General features: G+C 36.2%; 1 protein-coding gene and 1 long non-coding RNA gene across 4 annotated transcripts in view; both read right to left on the bottom strand.

Moving 5' to 3' along the window:
• LOC123529305 (fibulin-1-like) overlaps positions 1–17,632 on the bottom strand; it is a 298,235-nt gene that overhangs the window by 144,364 nt on the left and 136,239 nt on the right. For all 3 annotated transcript variants that reach the window (XM_053521359.1, XM_053521357.1, XM_053521360.1), the window contains 2 exons: positions 9,591–9,722; positions 7,127–7,267 (listed from right to left, as the gene is read on the bottom strand). In XM_053521359.1, the coding sequence (XP_053377334.1) occupies positions 7,127–7,267; positions 9,591–9,722 (273 nt within the window). The remainder of the gene's footprint in view (positions 1–7,126; positions 7,268–9,590; positions 9,723–17,632) is intronic.
• Positions 13,326–17,415, bottom strand: LOC123529311 (uncharacterized). Its single transcript, XR_006682106.2, has 2 exons — positions 15,294–17,415; positions 13,326–14,094 (listed from the first exon to the last, which is right to left on the bottom strand). It is a non-coding gene; the product is annotated as an uncharacterized LOC123529311 (long non-coding RNA).

Raw genomic sequence — 17,632 nt, forward strand, 5'->3', positions numbered from 1 at the left:
TACCCAAGATATTGTTATAGGCTACAAATTTCGAGAAACCAAAGGAAGGATGAAAAATAGGTACCTTCATATTGAAAAATGAGAGGGGATAGATGTTTAAAGCAAAATTTTGTATGTGCTATCTTAAACATTCTACCTAAAAGGGAGATTTGTAGATTTATGCTTGGGGATAGGAAAATGGGTAAAGAGACAGTGAGTAGAAGTTGTTTCCAGTATAAGAACCAGGTTACAAGGAATGATTTAAGAAGTAAGTCAATAGTGTACACTGAATCATGATACTACATAACCAGATTATTGTAAATCTGGTAATTTTCCAGATTGAAAAATGTAAACTAGAAAATGCTTTTGTAAAAAAGCGCATGTCTCCCCCAATGCAAAGTCCTATATGCAATAAGTCAATAGGGGTCAGGAGCAAAAGTCAAAGAGACACTGATGGTTGGCTGCAATAGGGATCATCTACTTGGCATGTCCAGTCATCCCGCTAAATTTCAACACTCGTGGCCTAGTGGTTCTCAAGTCACTGTTCAGGCCCCTGTGACCCTGACCTTTGATCAAGTGACCTCAAAATAAATAGGGGTCATGTACTCTGCATGTCCAATCATCCTATTAAGTTTCAACATTGTAGGTCAAGTGGTTCTCAAGTTATTTCCAAAAAATGATTTTACATGAACAGGCCACTGTGACCTTGACCTTTAATAGACTGACCCCAAAATCAATAGGGGTCATCTACTCTGCATGTTCAATCATCCTATGAAGTTTCAACATTCTGGGTCAAGTGGTTCTCAAGTTACTGATCGGAACTGGTTATCAATGTTCAGGCCCCTGTGACCTTGACCTTTAACAGAGTGACCCCAAAAACAATAAGGGTCATTTACTCTGCATGAACAATCATCCTATGAAGTTTCAACATTCTGGGTCGAGAGGTTCTCAAGTTATTGATTGGAAATGGTTTTCCATGTTCAGGCCCCTGTGGCCTTGACCTTTAACAGAGTGACCCTAAAATCAGTAGGGTTCATCTTCTCTGCATGACCAATCATCCTACGAAGTTTCATCATTCTGGGTCAAGTGGTTCTCAAGTTACTGACCGGAAATGGTTTTCAATGTGTGGGCCCCTGTGACCTTGACCTTTCACAGAGTGACCCCAAAATCGTTAGGGGTCATCTACTCTTTATAACCAATCATCCTATTAAGTTTCAACATTCTGGGTCAAGTGGTTCTCTAGTTATTGATCGGAAATGGTTTTCAATGTTCAGGCCCCTGTGACCTTGACCTTTGACGGAGTGACCCCAAAAGCAATAGGGGTCATCTACTCTTCATGACCAATCATCCTATGAAGTTTCAACATTCTGGGTCAAGTGGTTCTCTAGTTATTGATCGGAAATCGTTTTCAATGTTCAGGCCCCTGTGACCTTGACCTTTGACGGAGTGACCCCAAAATCAATAGGGGTCATCTACTCTGCATGACCAATCATCCTCTAAAGTTTCAACATTCTGGGTCAAGTGGTTCTCTAGTTATTGATCGGAAATGGTTTTCAATGTTCAGGCCCCTGTGACCTTGACCTTTGATGGAGTGACCCCAAAAACAATAGGGGTCGTCTACTCCAGCAGCCCTACAAACCTATGAAGTTTGAAGGTTCTAGGTCAAATGGTTCTCCAGTTATTGCTCGGAAATGAAGTGTGACGTACGGATGGACGGACGGACGGACGGACAGGGCAAAAACAATATGTCTCCTGGGGGAGACATAATTAATTTATATCTTCTGATAAAGAGAATTCTTTATTAACCAATGTTTAAAAATGGCATTTTTGAGTCTAGACTTTGAAACATTGATCACATCCTACAAAGAGTGTTTAAAAATGTGTGATAATGTACATATATGTCTATACATGAACAGTGAGCAGTGACAGTGCAAGGACAGTGCAGAACTTGAAAAATGACTAAGAAATGTGGCACAGATATTTAATTGTTTAAAACAGTGAAAACTTATTTTTGGTGGGACTTTTCTTGTATAAAATAACTTTAAATTGCTTAAGATATGTAAAATAATGAAAGATATGATTTCAAGTTTGAACATTTTCTTTTATCACAATTTAAATGCCACATATTATTGAACTGTGATCATCATATTTGATCTATAACATTTGTGTGTAGTATAATATGTTTTCTTTTGTATATATCTTAATTTCAATATGATAAATTTTGTTGTTTTTTACCATAATGTTGAAGGTTATTATTCAAATGTTATTTAGTATCAACAAATTTGCAGGAGCAAATTCAGTGAGAGAGGGAGAAAATGTGACCAGTTCTAGATTTTAGATATATTTTTATTATGAAAATCATTAAAATAACATTAAGTCATTATTTTATCAGAGTGCCCTTACCTTTCTACAGTTTATTACTTATCTAGAAATAATTATAGCTAAACATATGTGCATTTGATTTGGTCTACTACTTCAAAAGATATTCCAGACAGAATTTGATATGGTAATGATTTAATTAGTAAGTGTTAATTGGTATCGGAAAGGTATAAGCCACTGGAGTAGACAATACTGGTCAGGTTTTAATGTATGCATGTGTGATATGATTGGTTGAAGTACGATGCATGTGTGATGTGATTGGTTGAAGTATGAAGTGGGCGTGAATGAATAGGCGTGAGAGTTTGGAGGGAAAATTGAAAGAAGAAGTCAGTTAGAATTTGAGTTTTGTTTTAGGCACCAGACAGTCAAAATTAATACTTTAGGCAAGAAATACTTTGGGAACTTTGAGAATAATACTATGTATTAAGAATTAATATAAATTGAAATTATTGGAAAGTGATATATTATTTAGAATGGAATAAAAGAATATTAGAACTCTACCACTTGTTTAATAATAGCAAATTTCCCCGAAGAAAATGGAGCCCGGTTATAACTGTATATGGTTTCAGGTGAAATATGCAACATATACTTTTAAGCATGTGTATTTTTAACTTAGTCAAGGACTATAACTCTGGTCTAGCTGAGTGAAATCACAAACAGAACATCAGGTGCACAACACATGCTAAATAACAATCCCAGGGCTTCGGAAATTTGCCGGTTTGTCGGTTTTGGACCGATTTTTGACTTTTCAGACCGATTCATGAAGTGAAAAAACGAAAAAAATCGGTCCCGTAAAAATGGAGAAAAGTATGAATTTCGGTCTGATATCTCAATACACCATCTACTGCCAAGCAGGAAATTGTTGGTCGCACCCTCAGATAATCAATAAACGTGTCAAACGGTCTGATTGTCACTTTGATAATCGGTCCGTAATTAGCACGTGACGCAATCAGTGCTCGCGCGGCACATCCTTTAATGTTTGCAGACAGCCGACTGCAATGTATTATTTAAACATTTTTGACTGGTTTCCAAATATGTCTGACTGGATCCAAATCATTTCGACGGGGATCCACTTCTTTTATTTAAAATCCGACGGATGGTTTATTTCAAAAGGCTATGTTTGATCACGGTAAAAAACAAATGGTCACTGCATTTAATCAAAGAGCTATAATTGTACATTATAGGTCTTTGATTTAATGAGACATCACATGGAAAACCGATCAAATTATTTTTTAGAATTACTTGATTTAAAAAAATTACAAGATTCATTCGTTGGGGCTCCAGCTGAAACAAGTGCAGAAAATCGTCTTTGCAACCTGACTGTGCAAAAAAGAAAAAGAAAAAAAAATGGACTGGCAAACACGAATGGACTGGCAAACACGAATGATAAAGAAAATCGGAGAAGTACAACATAAGTGAAATGAAATATCCGTGGCCAACACGCGTGACCTTTTGGTACTATATATGCGGGAAATTCGACCTCAGCGTTCATATAATGTACACATTCGGTCCGCGGCAGAGTATTCTTAAAATACTAAGACTGTTTAGCAGAGAATTTGTATTTTATAGAATTCCGTCAAAGAATGAGGAAACATCACAAAGTATCTGCCGTGTATACAGTACCGGTCACGTGCGTTGGCTTTTAGACTAGTTACGCACACGGTTGTCAATGCCTCAGTAATTTTATCCTTACAAGTATTTTCTCGGAAAAACATTTAAATTTAAACAAAGTAACGATCACACATAACACTGAATAACTGTCTTCATTGTATGGAAACACGCAGTGACCGGTAACTCAGTTTTAGTGCATGACATGCTTTTTTCTTTACTCTATCACATTTTACAAAATATGTAATATTGGGAATGCGGTGGGTGGGGTAGCGCCGATGTCAGGATTTCGTTAGGACCGATTGAGTTATCAAAATTTCCGGAGCCCTGAACAATCCTCTAATGTTTTATGACTCTAGTCAAATACCTTTAGAGATACATGCGACACAAACTTTTAGGTCCTTTTTATGCATATTTTTGACTAAGTTAAGGGCCATAACTCTGGTGTAGCTATATGAAATCCCAATTAAAATCCCAGATGCACAACTTCACTGAATGACAATCCTGTAAGATTTGGTAACTCTGGGTCAAATACTTTTTGAGATATGCACAACACAAACTTGGACATTAATTCTTAGAACAGACATTTATTGGGTATATCTTTTGTTACAAAGTACCCAACATGTGACAGATAGTGCCCAGTTAGTAGTACAGAAAGAATAAAATTTACCTTTACCTACTGTCTTCGGTTCCAAAGTTTGCTCAAACAGATGCAGAGACTGACAAAGGCAACTCTTAAGAGCCCATCCCTAAACAAGAGCTGTCACAGGAGACAGTGCGCTCAACTATTTTGATGCTGGATAGTGAAACTGGGCACACCTGAGGAAACTGGAGCTGTCACTGGAGTGTTTAATGACTCCAATGGTGGGAGAAGATATTGCACAATAGCTTGAGTCTGTGTCAAAAATATTATGTAATAAGGGAGGTAAAGATAAAGTGTATTAAAACACTATATAAGTATAATCCTAAGCAAAAAGGGGTCATAATTCACAAAATATTGGTACAAGAGTTATGCACCTTGTGTCATATGATGTGGGTGATGATGTGGAACAATTACTTCAAGTCTGAATCAAATCAATTTAGTAATAACTGAGATATAGTGAAAATGCACCAAAATGAACTTTAAATTCTTAGTAAAAGTAATTATGGGCATAATTCATGAAAAATTGGTGCCAGAGTTATGCACCTTGTGTCATATGATGTGGGTGATGATAAGGAGGAAAAACTATTTTAAGTTTGAATCAAATCCATTTAGCAATAACTGAGATAGAGTGAAAGTGTATCAAAACTTTAACCTGAAATTCTAAGTAAAAAGGGGGGATAATTCATGAAATATTGGCATGAAAGTTATGGCCCTTGTGCCATATGATGTAGGTGATGATGAGGAATAACTATTTTAAATTTGGAGCAAATCCTAAAGTAATTACAGAGATAAGGAGAAAAAAGAGAAAGTGTAAAAAAACTTTAACCAAGGTGGGGACGCGGAAAGACGCTGACGCCAATGCCGACGCCAGTGCCAGGGTAAGTAGGATAGCTCTCCATATACTTCATATAGTCGAGCTAAAAAACCACTCCCAAAATTTTTTGGGGCATAAGAATAACCAACAAGAGCTGTTGGAGGACAGCAACGCTCGACTATTCAACAGCCTTGTCAGTTGAATGAAAATAAAGTTGTAAAAAGGGAATAATTTTGTAAAAATGCAAAGTAGAGTTATATGTAACCTGTACACTGCATGTCAGATCGTGACAGTGAACAAGCGTGTGATGTTTCAATCCATTCCCATTAATGGGTACTGAGATACCAGCTTACATACAAAAACTTAACCAAAAACTGCTAAGTTGAAAAAGGGGCATAATTTTGAAAAAATGCAAGGTAGAGTTATGGGACCCACACAGCGCATGTCAGATCATGACAGTGAAGAAGTGTGTGAAGTTTCAATCCATTCCTGGATACTGAGATACCAGCTTACATACAAAAACTTAAACAAAAACTGCTAAGTGGAAAAAGGGGCATAATTTTGAAGAAAAAAATTAATAGAGTTATGGAACCTGCTTAGTGCATGTCAGATCATGACAGTGAAGAAATGTGTGAAGTTTCAATCCATTCCCATTAGTGGATACTGAGATACCAGCTTACATACAAAAACTTAAACAAAAACTGCTAAGTGGAAAAAGGGGCATAATTTTGAAGAAAAAAAAAATAATAGAGTTATGGAACCTGCTTAGTGCATGTCAGATGATGACAGTGAATAGGTGTGTGAAGTTTCAATCCATTCCTATTAGCGGGTACTGAGATACCAGCTTACATACAAAACTTCAACCAAAAATTTCTAAGTTGAAAAAGGGGCATAATTTTGTAAAAAAGCAAAATAGAGTTATGTAACCTGTGGAATGTAAGTCAGTTTATCACAGTGAATAAGTATGTGAAGTTTCAACCCATTCCCACAAGTGGTTACTGAGATACCTGGTGAGCTTACATACAAAAACTTAACCAAATCGGGACACGGACATGGACGCAGACGCTGATGCATGGGCGAGTCCAATAGCTCTACTACTCTTTGAATAGTCGAGCTAATAAATGACCATTTTCTATGTTAAAAGGGACCATAATGATTCTTCACCTTCTTACTTCATCTAGTGATAACAAACAAGTGTACAAAGTCTAAACTATACTTCTTTCAGTATTCGTGAAAAAAGGACCTAAACGAAAATTTGAAACAAGAAATTCTAATTTTCTTAGTGCATAAATCACCATAATTCTGACAAAATGCAAGTGAGAGTTATGTTTCTTGGCAAACGTATTCAACTAATAATGATAAACAAGTGTGCAACGTTTCAAAGCTATAAAAGTGGACCTAAACAAAAATATTATCCAGTGCTCAGACACTGACACAAATGATCAAGTGAAAACAATACCTGGTCGATTTTTTTCAAAAATCAGAAAACTAAAAATATATTTTCTATTATTTTAAAAATATTGGAAAATCCCAAAATGGAGAGTTAGAGAGGTAGCTGTTTTGTTCAGTATTATCATCTAAGGTAAGGGGAATGCATTTCAAACTTTCTCTCAGTGATACTTACTGCTAAGTTGAATGTCACAACATTTTCATAAGTACTTGCAAAGTTACTTTCTGGAGAAATTGTGAAAAATAAAGAATACCTATGCATTCTTGTGTTTCTTCATTCAAGGTCCAACCTGTTCCACATGGAGTTATCCGGCGACAAGCAAATGAACCAACAGTATTTTCACATCTCTGAGATGATGTACAAGAGTCCATTCTTCTTGCACATTCATCAATGTCTGAAAATGCACAGATTTCAAATTTTAAAACTAAATGAGTGTCAATAGGACACTGGTGCCCCATCCTCCTGCCTCCTTACTTGGTTTCATGAGCTTTTTAAGAAATATGCAACACAAATTTTTAAGCACTTTATACGTTTTTTCACTTAATCAAGGACAATAACTCTGGTAAGATCGAGCGAAAGTGCAAACAGAATACCAGGTGCACAACTTCGCATGCTATATGGACAGACAGACAGATGAACAGATAGATAGAAGGATGGACTGACTGGTTGACTAGACTGACAATTGGATGGACAGAGGAATGGACTGACTGGCTGGCTAGACTGATGGACAGATGGATGGACTGACTGGTTGACTAGACTGACAGATGGATGGACTGACTGGTTGGCTGGACTGATGGAGGGATGGACTGACTGATTGGCTGGACTGATGGATGGATGGACTGAGGGATGAACTGACAGGCGGATGGACTAGGGATAGACGGACTGGTTGACTAGACTGACAGATAGATAGAAGAATGGACTGACTGGTTAACTAGACTGACAATTGGATGGACAGAGGGATGGACTGATTGGCTGGCTAGACTGATGGATGGATGGACTGACTGGTTGTCTAGACTGACAGATGGATGGACAGAGGGATGGACTGACTGGTTGGCTGGACTGATGGATGGATTGACTGGTTGACTAGACTGATGGATGGATGGACAGAGGGATGGACTGACTGGTTGGCTGGACTGATGGATGGATGGACAGACTGGTTGACTAGACTGATGGATGGAGGGATGGACTGACTGGCTGGCTAGACTGACATATGGATGGACAAAGGGATGGACTGACTGGTTGACTACACTGACTGATGGATGGACAGAGGGATGGACAGACTGGATGGCTAAACTGACTGATGGATGGACAGAGGGATGGACTAACTGGCTGGCTAGACTGATGGATGGATGGACGGATGGAAGGATGGACCAACAGACAGACGGATGGATGGATGGATGGATGGATGGGGGAGGGAGGGAGGGATGGATGGATGGATGGATGGATGGATGGATGGATGGATGGATAGATAGATAGAGGGATGGACTGACTGGTTGACTAGACTGACAAATGGATGGGCAGAGGGACTGACTGACTGGCTGACTAGACTGATAGATGGATGGACAGAGGGATGGACTGAGTGGTTTGCTTGACTGATGGACAGAGGGATGGACTGACTGAGTGGTTTGCTTGACTGATGGACAGAGGGATGGACTGACTGGTTGGCTGGACAGATGGACAGAGGGATGGACTGACTGAATGGTTGGCTGGACTGATGGACTGATAGACAGAGACATGATGTATGAATGCAGCTGAAGTTATTGTTGACAACCTGAAACTGATGTATGAATGCAGCTGATGTTAAAGCTGACAATCTGAAATAGATGTATGAATGCAGCTGAAGTTATAGCTGACAATCTGAAATTGATGTTTGAATGCAGCTGAAGTTATAGCTGACAGTCTGAAATTGATGTTGAATGCAACTGACATTAAACCTGACAATCTGAATAAATGTATGAATGCAGCTTAAGGTATAGTTGACATTAAAGCTTATAGTCTGAAAGTGATGTTTAAATGCAGCTGACATTAAAGCCTACAGTCTGAAAGTGATGTTTAAATGCAGCTGACATATAAAGCTGACAGTCTGAAGTAGATGTCTGAATGGATGACTTTCTGAAACAGATGTCTGAAGGTAGCTGGAGTTGTGAAATGAAGTAAATCACTACACTGCCAAGCAATGGTTATTTTTACAACTATGTCACTAGCTTTCATTTTCAGGAACTAGCTAATCATTCTGATCCTAAGTATTTCATGCACAAATCTTAACAAAAAGACACAATTTCGAGAAAGATGTATAAAAATTCTTAAACTTCTATGTTTCAATTCTTTTCTTTTTTGTCTTTTAAACAGAAATCCTTACTTAAAATAAATGATGTTCAAGAATATATGAATCCAACACTCTTTTGGTAAAGATATTCATTACCCTGATCAGTGTGTGTTTATCCCTTCTATAATATAATAAGCCAAATTATCCCAAAACACAATAAGACATATAAATCCCACAGAATAACTTAAATAATAACATGTTTGATAATTATGATTTTTTTTCATTGAAATATTTCAATACAGAAAATATTTTTGTATAACATTACAGTATGCACTTAACTTGTATCATCGACAACCTTTTTGAGTTCAATGATGCATGAGAAGTATAACAATCAAACAATGATATAAACATGCTGTCGTTTAAATTATCCTGTGGGAGTTGTAGTGTTTACCTTCACAGCTCATGGTTGTCCTGTTTCTGTGGAAACCATCATCACATTGACAGAAATAACTGCCCCTGCTATTTCGACATATTTCATTTGGCTGACTGCATTCATGTGTGTCAATCACACACTCGTCTATATCTAAAAATACACCATTTTTTTTTTGTTTCACTTTCTAAGTTCCATTTAAACTATATTTCATTACAGTTTTCAAATTTCACATGATACTATTACATATGGTTTTGTTAGCAGTCAACAGTCAAAATGAAGTTAATATGAACTTCACATCTTCAAAGAACTGGTCATATTACAGGGGTGTTATAGTACGTCATCAACAGGTGCACGCAACAATTCCCGATGCAGCTTTTTTGTGTCAAAACACCTCGATTCGGTGAGTAAACTTGCTATTATTTCATTGATAATGCATAGATTTGGAAATGACATATTGTCTAAAGTACCCGCATGTGTCTCTAGATTTTTACTGATGTTTGCAAGAAAGCCTTCCGTTTCAGAGAACATTCGTGCATAATGCACTTCATGGAAACACTTCCCCATCCACCGCAACATATCATATCACATTAAAAAGTTTTACTGCATTTCTAACAAATCAAAGTCTTAACAGGTGTTCTGTTACAGCAAACAAAGGTCACTGATACCTTGATAAATTAGTGGAATATAAACTTCCCAAGAAATCAGTAAACTTATATTCCGCCTTCCTGGTTCACCAGCTGAATTGGTGCACTTCCCGGCTCACTGGACAACGTCCTCTTTGTTGGTGTTGGCCGTGTTTTGCATGAATGTTATTTTCAATTAACCTTTCAATTTAGTTTGAATGATTTTACTTCAGCAACGAAGATTATATCAACAAGCAAATTCAATGAATTGGTATCCCCTGCCGAATGGGTTTGTGGTGAGGAATGGCAAAGAAATATATCCAGCAAAAAGTTAAGAATGTTACTAAGAAACAAATAATTTCATTAATCAGGATCAATTTAACAGAAAACAAATGTTTTAAGTGTACATAATAAATATATGTTACGTTTTGATCCTGACTAATGAAATTATTTTGAATGGAATATGATTACTGTAATAAGCTTAGCTTTTAGAATTATATGGAGTTATTTGAAATGTGAGCTTGAAGTGTAACTAGAACGAAATATTGCATTTGAGTAGTTTGACACCAAGTGTCACTGTTTTACATGTACATTTGAACTTAAAAGAACAGATATCCTTTAAAGAGTTCACAATCAAGTAAGTAATCTGGAACGTGGGTGGTGGCGGGACTGAGGGGTGGGTAGGACTTTGTGGTTGCAACTTCACATGCTAATAAATATTCATGGAATGTTTAAAACATTTAAACAAAAAGGAATGAAATTTTTTTTTTGGGGGGGGGGGGGGGGGGGGGGATGTGGGGTGACAGGGTGAGTGTACAAACTTCACATGTTGATAGTAAAATATGATGGAAAATGAAGAAAAAAAATTGTTGGGGTGTTTGGGGGGGGGGGGGGGGGGGGGAGGGATGCTGCATGATTGGGGTGGTGGTGGTGACTGGGTTAAGGAGCCAGGTGGGGGGTGGGGGAAGGGTACAACTTTGCAGTTGATAAGTATTAATGGAACGTTTGAAAAATTTTAAAATAAGGAATAAAAAAAATTGGGGGTGGGGTGTGGGGGGGGGGGGGGGGAGGGGCGTGACTGAGATGGTGGGGTTGACCAGATGTGAGGACACAACTTCACATGTTTACAATAAATGTTCATGGGAAAAAATGTAATAAACTGTTTAGTTTGCTATGTACAAATATGTGGATTTTTAAACAATTAAAGGGCAATAACTCTTAAGTTACTAAAGAGATCCTGATGAAATTGTGTGTGCACTACCACATTATGGGGATATAAAGCCATTTGAAGTTTCATAGTTCTAGGTCAAATATATCACGAGTTATGAAGCAAAAATTGCCATATTTATAGTACCCTATAGAGTTAAACTAGAAACTTCTATGGGCCATAACTCTGTTGTTACTAGGGCAATCTGACTGAAACTTGACAGGCAGCATAACCCCATTGTGGTGAACAAGTATATGAAGTTTTATTTAAATATTCCCAACCACTTCCTAGATATGGCTCCGGACAGACGTTTGGAAAGACGGACAGACAACGCCAACACTATATCCCTCCGCCTTTGGCGGGGGATAATAATATACAGCGCTAGATGGAAGCATTCCATTTACCTTGCAAATGTTACGTTTATGTCACATTTACTCTTTCTTTTTCAGATCTAAATGGTAACATCTGAGGTATGCTGTACCTGTATTTCAGAATAAGATTTACATTCAGGCAACATGAATCATGGGTCAGCATTATGTAAACAAGTGTGATATCTGTGGACAGATGAACTTAAGATCCCTCTACAGTAACATGTGATATACTGAATGAGATATATACTATCCCTCTACAGTAACATGTGATATACTGAATGAGATATATACTATCAAATTAAAAAAATGTGTACTTCCCGCACGTGCACAGAGTGTCTGACTTTGGATTTTTTGGAAGAACACGCTTTTTCCTTGTGCCTAATAAGCCTCCACATAACTTGTCCGAACCGCAACGTCTTGCACATCAGTACAAATATGGATATATGGTATATATATACACGTAGTGTCCACTTGTAAATAAAAGCACCTAGTGAGCACTGTTCATATAAATCAATATACCTCTCCGGAGTTGCGCTTATCCAAGAGGCTAAAATAACCTGTAATACATTACAATCTGGGCAATGTTGTTTTAATCCAAAATCTACCTTTAAATTGATAGGGAAGTGGTCCTACGCATAGCGACAAAAATCAGGATCGATCCCTCTACAGTAACATGCTATATACCCAATGAGGTATTTACTATCAAATTAAAAAATGTGTCCTTCCGTGCTGTCATTAGACAGTTCATTTCAAATGTTATGGGATGAGTTGAAGTCGGTTCAATTCCTGATTGAGGCAGTGCCTTATTTCATATTAGTTATCGCCAATGAATGAATCACTATTGTGTACCAATTTCATGTGATGCTAGTCAAAAAACGTAACAATGAAAGAAATAACAAAACTCGCTGTTTGTGGATATGTCAGAAATGAAGATCACAAAACGGTAGTCATTCTTTGTGCCTCAATCTTTCCCGAAAGTAAACGACAATATGTGCAGACACAGTTTGTATTAAACGGCAACAAACAATTTGTATTAAACAAAACAGATCTATACTTATTAAAACACATGAAATTATATAGTGCAATAAAGTTGGAAAGTAGAAGCTGGTTGAAGTGAAGTGTTGTATTTTTGTCATGGCGAGATCCATAGTTTTGTCATGAAGAGTTTTAAAATTTATAGATGAAATTGAAAGTGATTTTGCTTGACTATTGTACCCTATAAAACAATTGTAACTTTTTATAGAAACATTTGTGTCTAATCTGTCCATGTTAAATCACAGAGTCTTGTCAGTGCACCAGGCCTTTCTTCTAAAACCACTGGGCAGATTTTGATAAAACTTAAAAGCAGTAATAAAATCTGTATGACCTGTAGTTGACAGCACATGCTCCTAACGAATAACACTTCACAGCAATAAATGATATGAAGTGTAAATATTCTACTTATATTTTTTGTATTATCTATTCACTGTCAAATTATATTAAAACATGGAAAACACCTTTGATTTCATAACAGTTATATTGTCAAGGGTATTGTGAATTTGAGAATATTTGATCATCTTTTATGTTTTTATTTCCAAAGTAGAATTATAACAAAAGTTCTGAAATTATTCATGTAGTATACAATTTATATTTCTTGAATTCGTAAAATGCAGATTATCTTTGTATATCATTTCTGTATATACTAGTGTGATTGATATCGTTTATATCGTGATATCATTGTAACATTCTTAAAAATTATCTGAATGGTTAAAATCGGAATATTTGTTCATTCTCTGACAATCTGGTTTTTTTTTGTATCAATAAGACATAATGTATTGCACAAGTTCATAAAAATCTGTTCTGTAATTTTCAAGCTGCAAAATACTTAGCAGAATATATACTGATGCTTTAACCTGATAACAACTGTTACAACGGCTTCACATATGCAAGAGTCTGCATAAAATATCCAATAAAATTACCAAATTTAAATAATCTCTTAACATAGCAGTAATTACGAAAACTGAGCAAAATAATTGCCATTACATGTAAAATTGTTCTACATCTGTCAAAGCTCACTAACATTGATCGTGCGTTTTATAATACAAGTGAGTGCACTATGATTTGCAAGCCGCGTAAATATCTAAACGTTAGTCATTTTTAAATATTTGATCTCTTTCAATTCAGTTGTGTAGATTCACTCGATACCCCTTGTCTTGATTAGTTTTATTCGCTCTTGTTCTTTCCCAGTGCACATCTATATCCCATCAGAACATTTCGTTGGCATAATACTAAATACATTCCTCTTTCGTTTGCCCCGAACAGCTGTGTCGAATACATGGTCACTGAAACGTTAAAATATTTCATTGCTTTTAGGAGAAACAGTAGCATATCATTAAACATCATACTTCATCGACACTATTTAATACCTTTTGGTTGCGCCTTTTAATATTTTTTTTAGGAAAGCATCACCTTTGAATAATCTACTATATAAATTAAGTGTAACTAAGCATGGTATTATCAATGTATGTTCTTATTTGTCACATCAGTATTGCCTTGGACTCGGCTTCAGAACCAACACTATCATGCTCCACTTTTTTCGATGACACGCCATAAATGCTTATCATTATAAAAAACAGAGTAATTTGTGGTGACAGAATGTCGTAAATATACAAGTTTACCAAAAGTTTCCAGAAATGCTGTCAATATTATGAGTTGAAACTAAGTTCAGTGTAATGATGTGTTATTAAAGTCCAAAGTTAACTACCTCCAACTGTAAAATGATTGGAAATAAATCAGTCATGTATATACAATCCTATTTCAAGCATCAGAGACTCGTTATTGGTACGGAGACCTATTGAGCGCAACAACCCATGTCTTTGTTAATTCCATAAGAGGATGCTCTCTACTTCTCAAAGTCTTATGTCATACAACTTTTCGAATGTGTCATTTATGTCAATCACTCGGCAAGCCTTTTTAACCGTTCGATTAATGAAGATTAGATTTTGTCTTCTTTTTTACCTTTAATACACCTAAACTGACAAATATAAGGAAATGTAGAGAACATGTATCATAGATATGCATATAAAAGTACACAACAAAATTATGTTCAAATGCTTAAATAAAGTTTACGAACCAGCTAGTCCTAGCAATGTTGCTGGAAACTGGTGAGCCCGGAAGTGCAACAATTCAGCTGGTAAACCGGGAAGGCGGAATGTTAGTTTACTGATTTCTTGGATAATTAACATTCCAATAACTAATCAAGGTATCAGTGACCTTTGTTTGCTATAACAGAACACCCATCAAGGCTTTGATTCATTATGAATGCAACAAAACTTTTTTTATGCGATATAATATGGTGCGGTGTATGGGAAAGTGTTTTCACGAAAAGCATTGTGCATGAATGTTAATTCTCTTAAACAGGAGGCTTTCTTGAAAAGAAGCAAACATCAGTAAAAAATCTAGAGACACATGCGGGTACTTTAGACAATATGTCATTTCCAAATCTATGCATTATCAATGAAATAATCGCAAATTTACTCACCGAATCGAGGTGTTTTGACACAAAAAAGCCGCATCGGGAAGTATTGCGCACACCTGTTGATGACGTACTATACCACCCCTGTATAAGTTGTTTATCAAATAATCAAGGCCAAAACATGCTTTTTTGTCTGATTTACAATGGTTCAGAATACAGATGTGTAGGATTCGGACCACATGAATGGTTAAACATCTAAGCATTCAAATGATCAATCAGATAATAAACCTCAAGAAGGCCTTCTTTATTTACATGCAAATAGACATATAATGATAACAATTATGCTGAACTTTATTTATCCAAATAGTAAAGAATTGGATTCCATATGGTAACTTTAACCAAATGTGAAATTATTCAGTATCTGTTGCCCACTTCTGCCAGAAGAGCAGTTACTATTCTACAATTGTGGTGCACAAAAGTGAACTCAAAATGTTTGTTTTTCATATTTCTGTTGGTAAGTGGTAATGTACATCCTCAACTGGGACTGAATATCACAAGAAGGAAGGGAGACAACCTTAATAAGTTTGTTTCATTTGTGACAAAGTGAGTTACAGGTCATAGTAAAGCTATCAGGTGTGATTTTTGTAAAAATTGGACACATATTTAATGTTCAAAATTTATATCCAGTGAACAGTATGAAAACATCATCAGAGACTTTTTTTCAGATTTTCTTTTTATTTTGGTAAATTTCACCAAATCTGGTGCGGATCAGATCCTGTATTTGTATGATTTAGACATGAAATCATGATGGATTTGTTGTGTCTGATACGTGGCATTTTAAATGAAGTAGTGCTTTTTTTGCCTTCTGTGCATTAAAACATTTGCTAAACTCTTGTAAAACACTCAAAAAATGCGCAAATTTGCATAGGAGGTGACATTTTTGGCCAAACAAAGGACATGGGGTGGCCTCAGTAAAACGCGAATTTCTACCTTTACATATGACTTTGAAATGGAACTGAATAGGTTGTCTTTACTGAAGGTTTTCTGAAAAACAAATTGAAAAATATTGCCAAAACTATTTAAATAAAATAGTTACCCTTTAAGGTAAAGTCAGTGGGACAATCTTATATCATAACCAACTTACCATCACATCATCCATCAAATTTATTTAATTCACAGCCAGGTGAGCAGTCTACAGGGTTAGACACTAACTTATTTGAACAAGGTTCCCAAAGGAATCCCTACTTTTTAAATCTGGGGGTCCTCCTCAGGCTTTGGGATCCCTCATAATATGATATATAAAAACAATCACAACAGATGTCTTATGAGAAGTTACGGTCGTACCCCAGTGGGGTTCGAACCCGCAACCTCTGTACTGAGTGGCTGACACCTTAACTACTACAGAAGAATGTATCCAAACTGATATCAATTTAAATGTCTGCCAATGTCAAGACAAGGTCTCGACTTTGGAGACACTTGTATCTTATAGATATAATCATTGTCAAGTCTATTGTGACAACCACTAAAAATTATGATATCAAAAAATATTCTTGAATTTCTTGACTTCCCTTCATACATTTTAAAATATAAAATCTTAATATTACCTGGCATTTATATTTCCGATGATACAAAATTTATTGTAGTTTCTCTTTGAGGTTTGAAGATATAAAGTGTTAAAGTAAGGGAATTATATTTTTAGGCATAAAATTCTGTTTTAGATTACTTTCACATTGAAATTCATATACAATTTCATTTTGATGTCTGAAAGCTTGATTTATATAGTTAACAGACTTATCTTCCGAATCGGACTCGGTAAGTATTTATATAAAACAAAAACAACCATCAAACTGAATAACACTACACTACAAAAATAACGAATCGTAAAATTTCTGAAAGTGCAGAAAGATCGCTGAGATCGAGACAGTATTCTTGTGCTAAAAATTAAAATATTTTTAGATAATATTACGTAATATTTTGATGATCAAACGTCGGTACATCACGGGTGACTTCCACTGCAATTAACTCTTGGGGTGTCATAAAATATTTGGAAGCCGCGGTCTTTCTGTTTTGATTAACACTTCCCGTTATGTAAGGCCATAAATTCCAAGCCATCGTAAACACAAATATTGTTCAGGGAAAATGTATAAGTTAGATAATACATAAAAGTGTGTTACCGGCTGGTATCATCATGCGCGGGGGAATCTCGGGGAACGTAATTTGGGTAGCAAACGAGCCTCATAGAGGCGAGTTTGCTATCAAATTATGTTCCCTGAGATTCTCCCAAGCATGATGATACTCGCCGGTAACACACGCGTATGTATTGTCTAACTGATTTATTGCATGATTAAAAACAGTTAACTGAACACATTTTTTAAATTTCTTAAATTTAAAATATTTAAAGATAT

Source organism: Mercenaria mercenaria, chromosome 13, assembly GCF_021730395.1.
Source record: "Mercenaria mercenaria strain notata chromosome 13, MADL_Memer_1, whole genome shotgun sequence".
Lineage (NCBI taxonomy): Eukaryota > Metazoa > Mollusca > Bivalvia > Venerida > Veneridae > Mercenaria > Mercenaria mercenaria.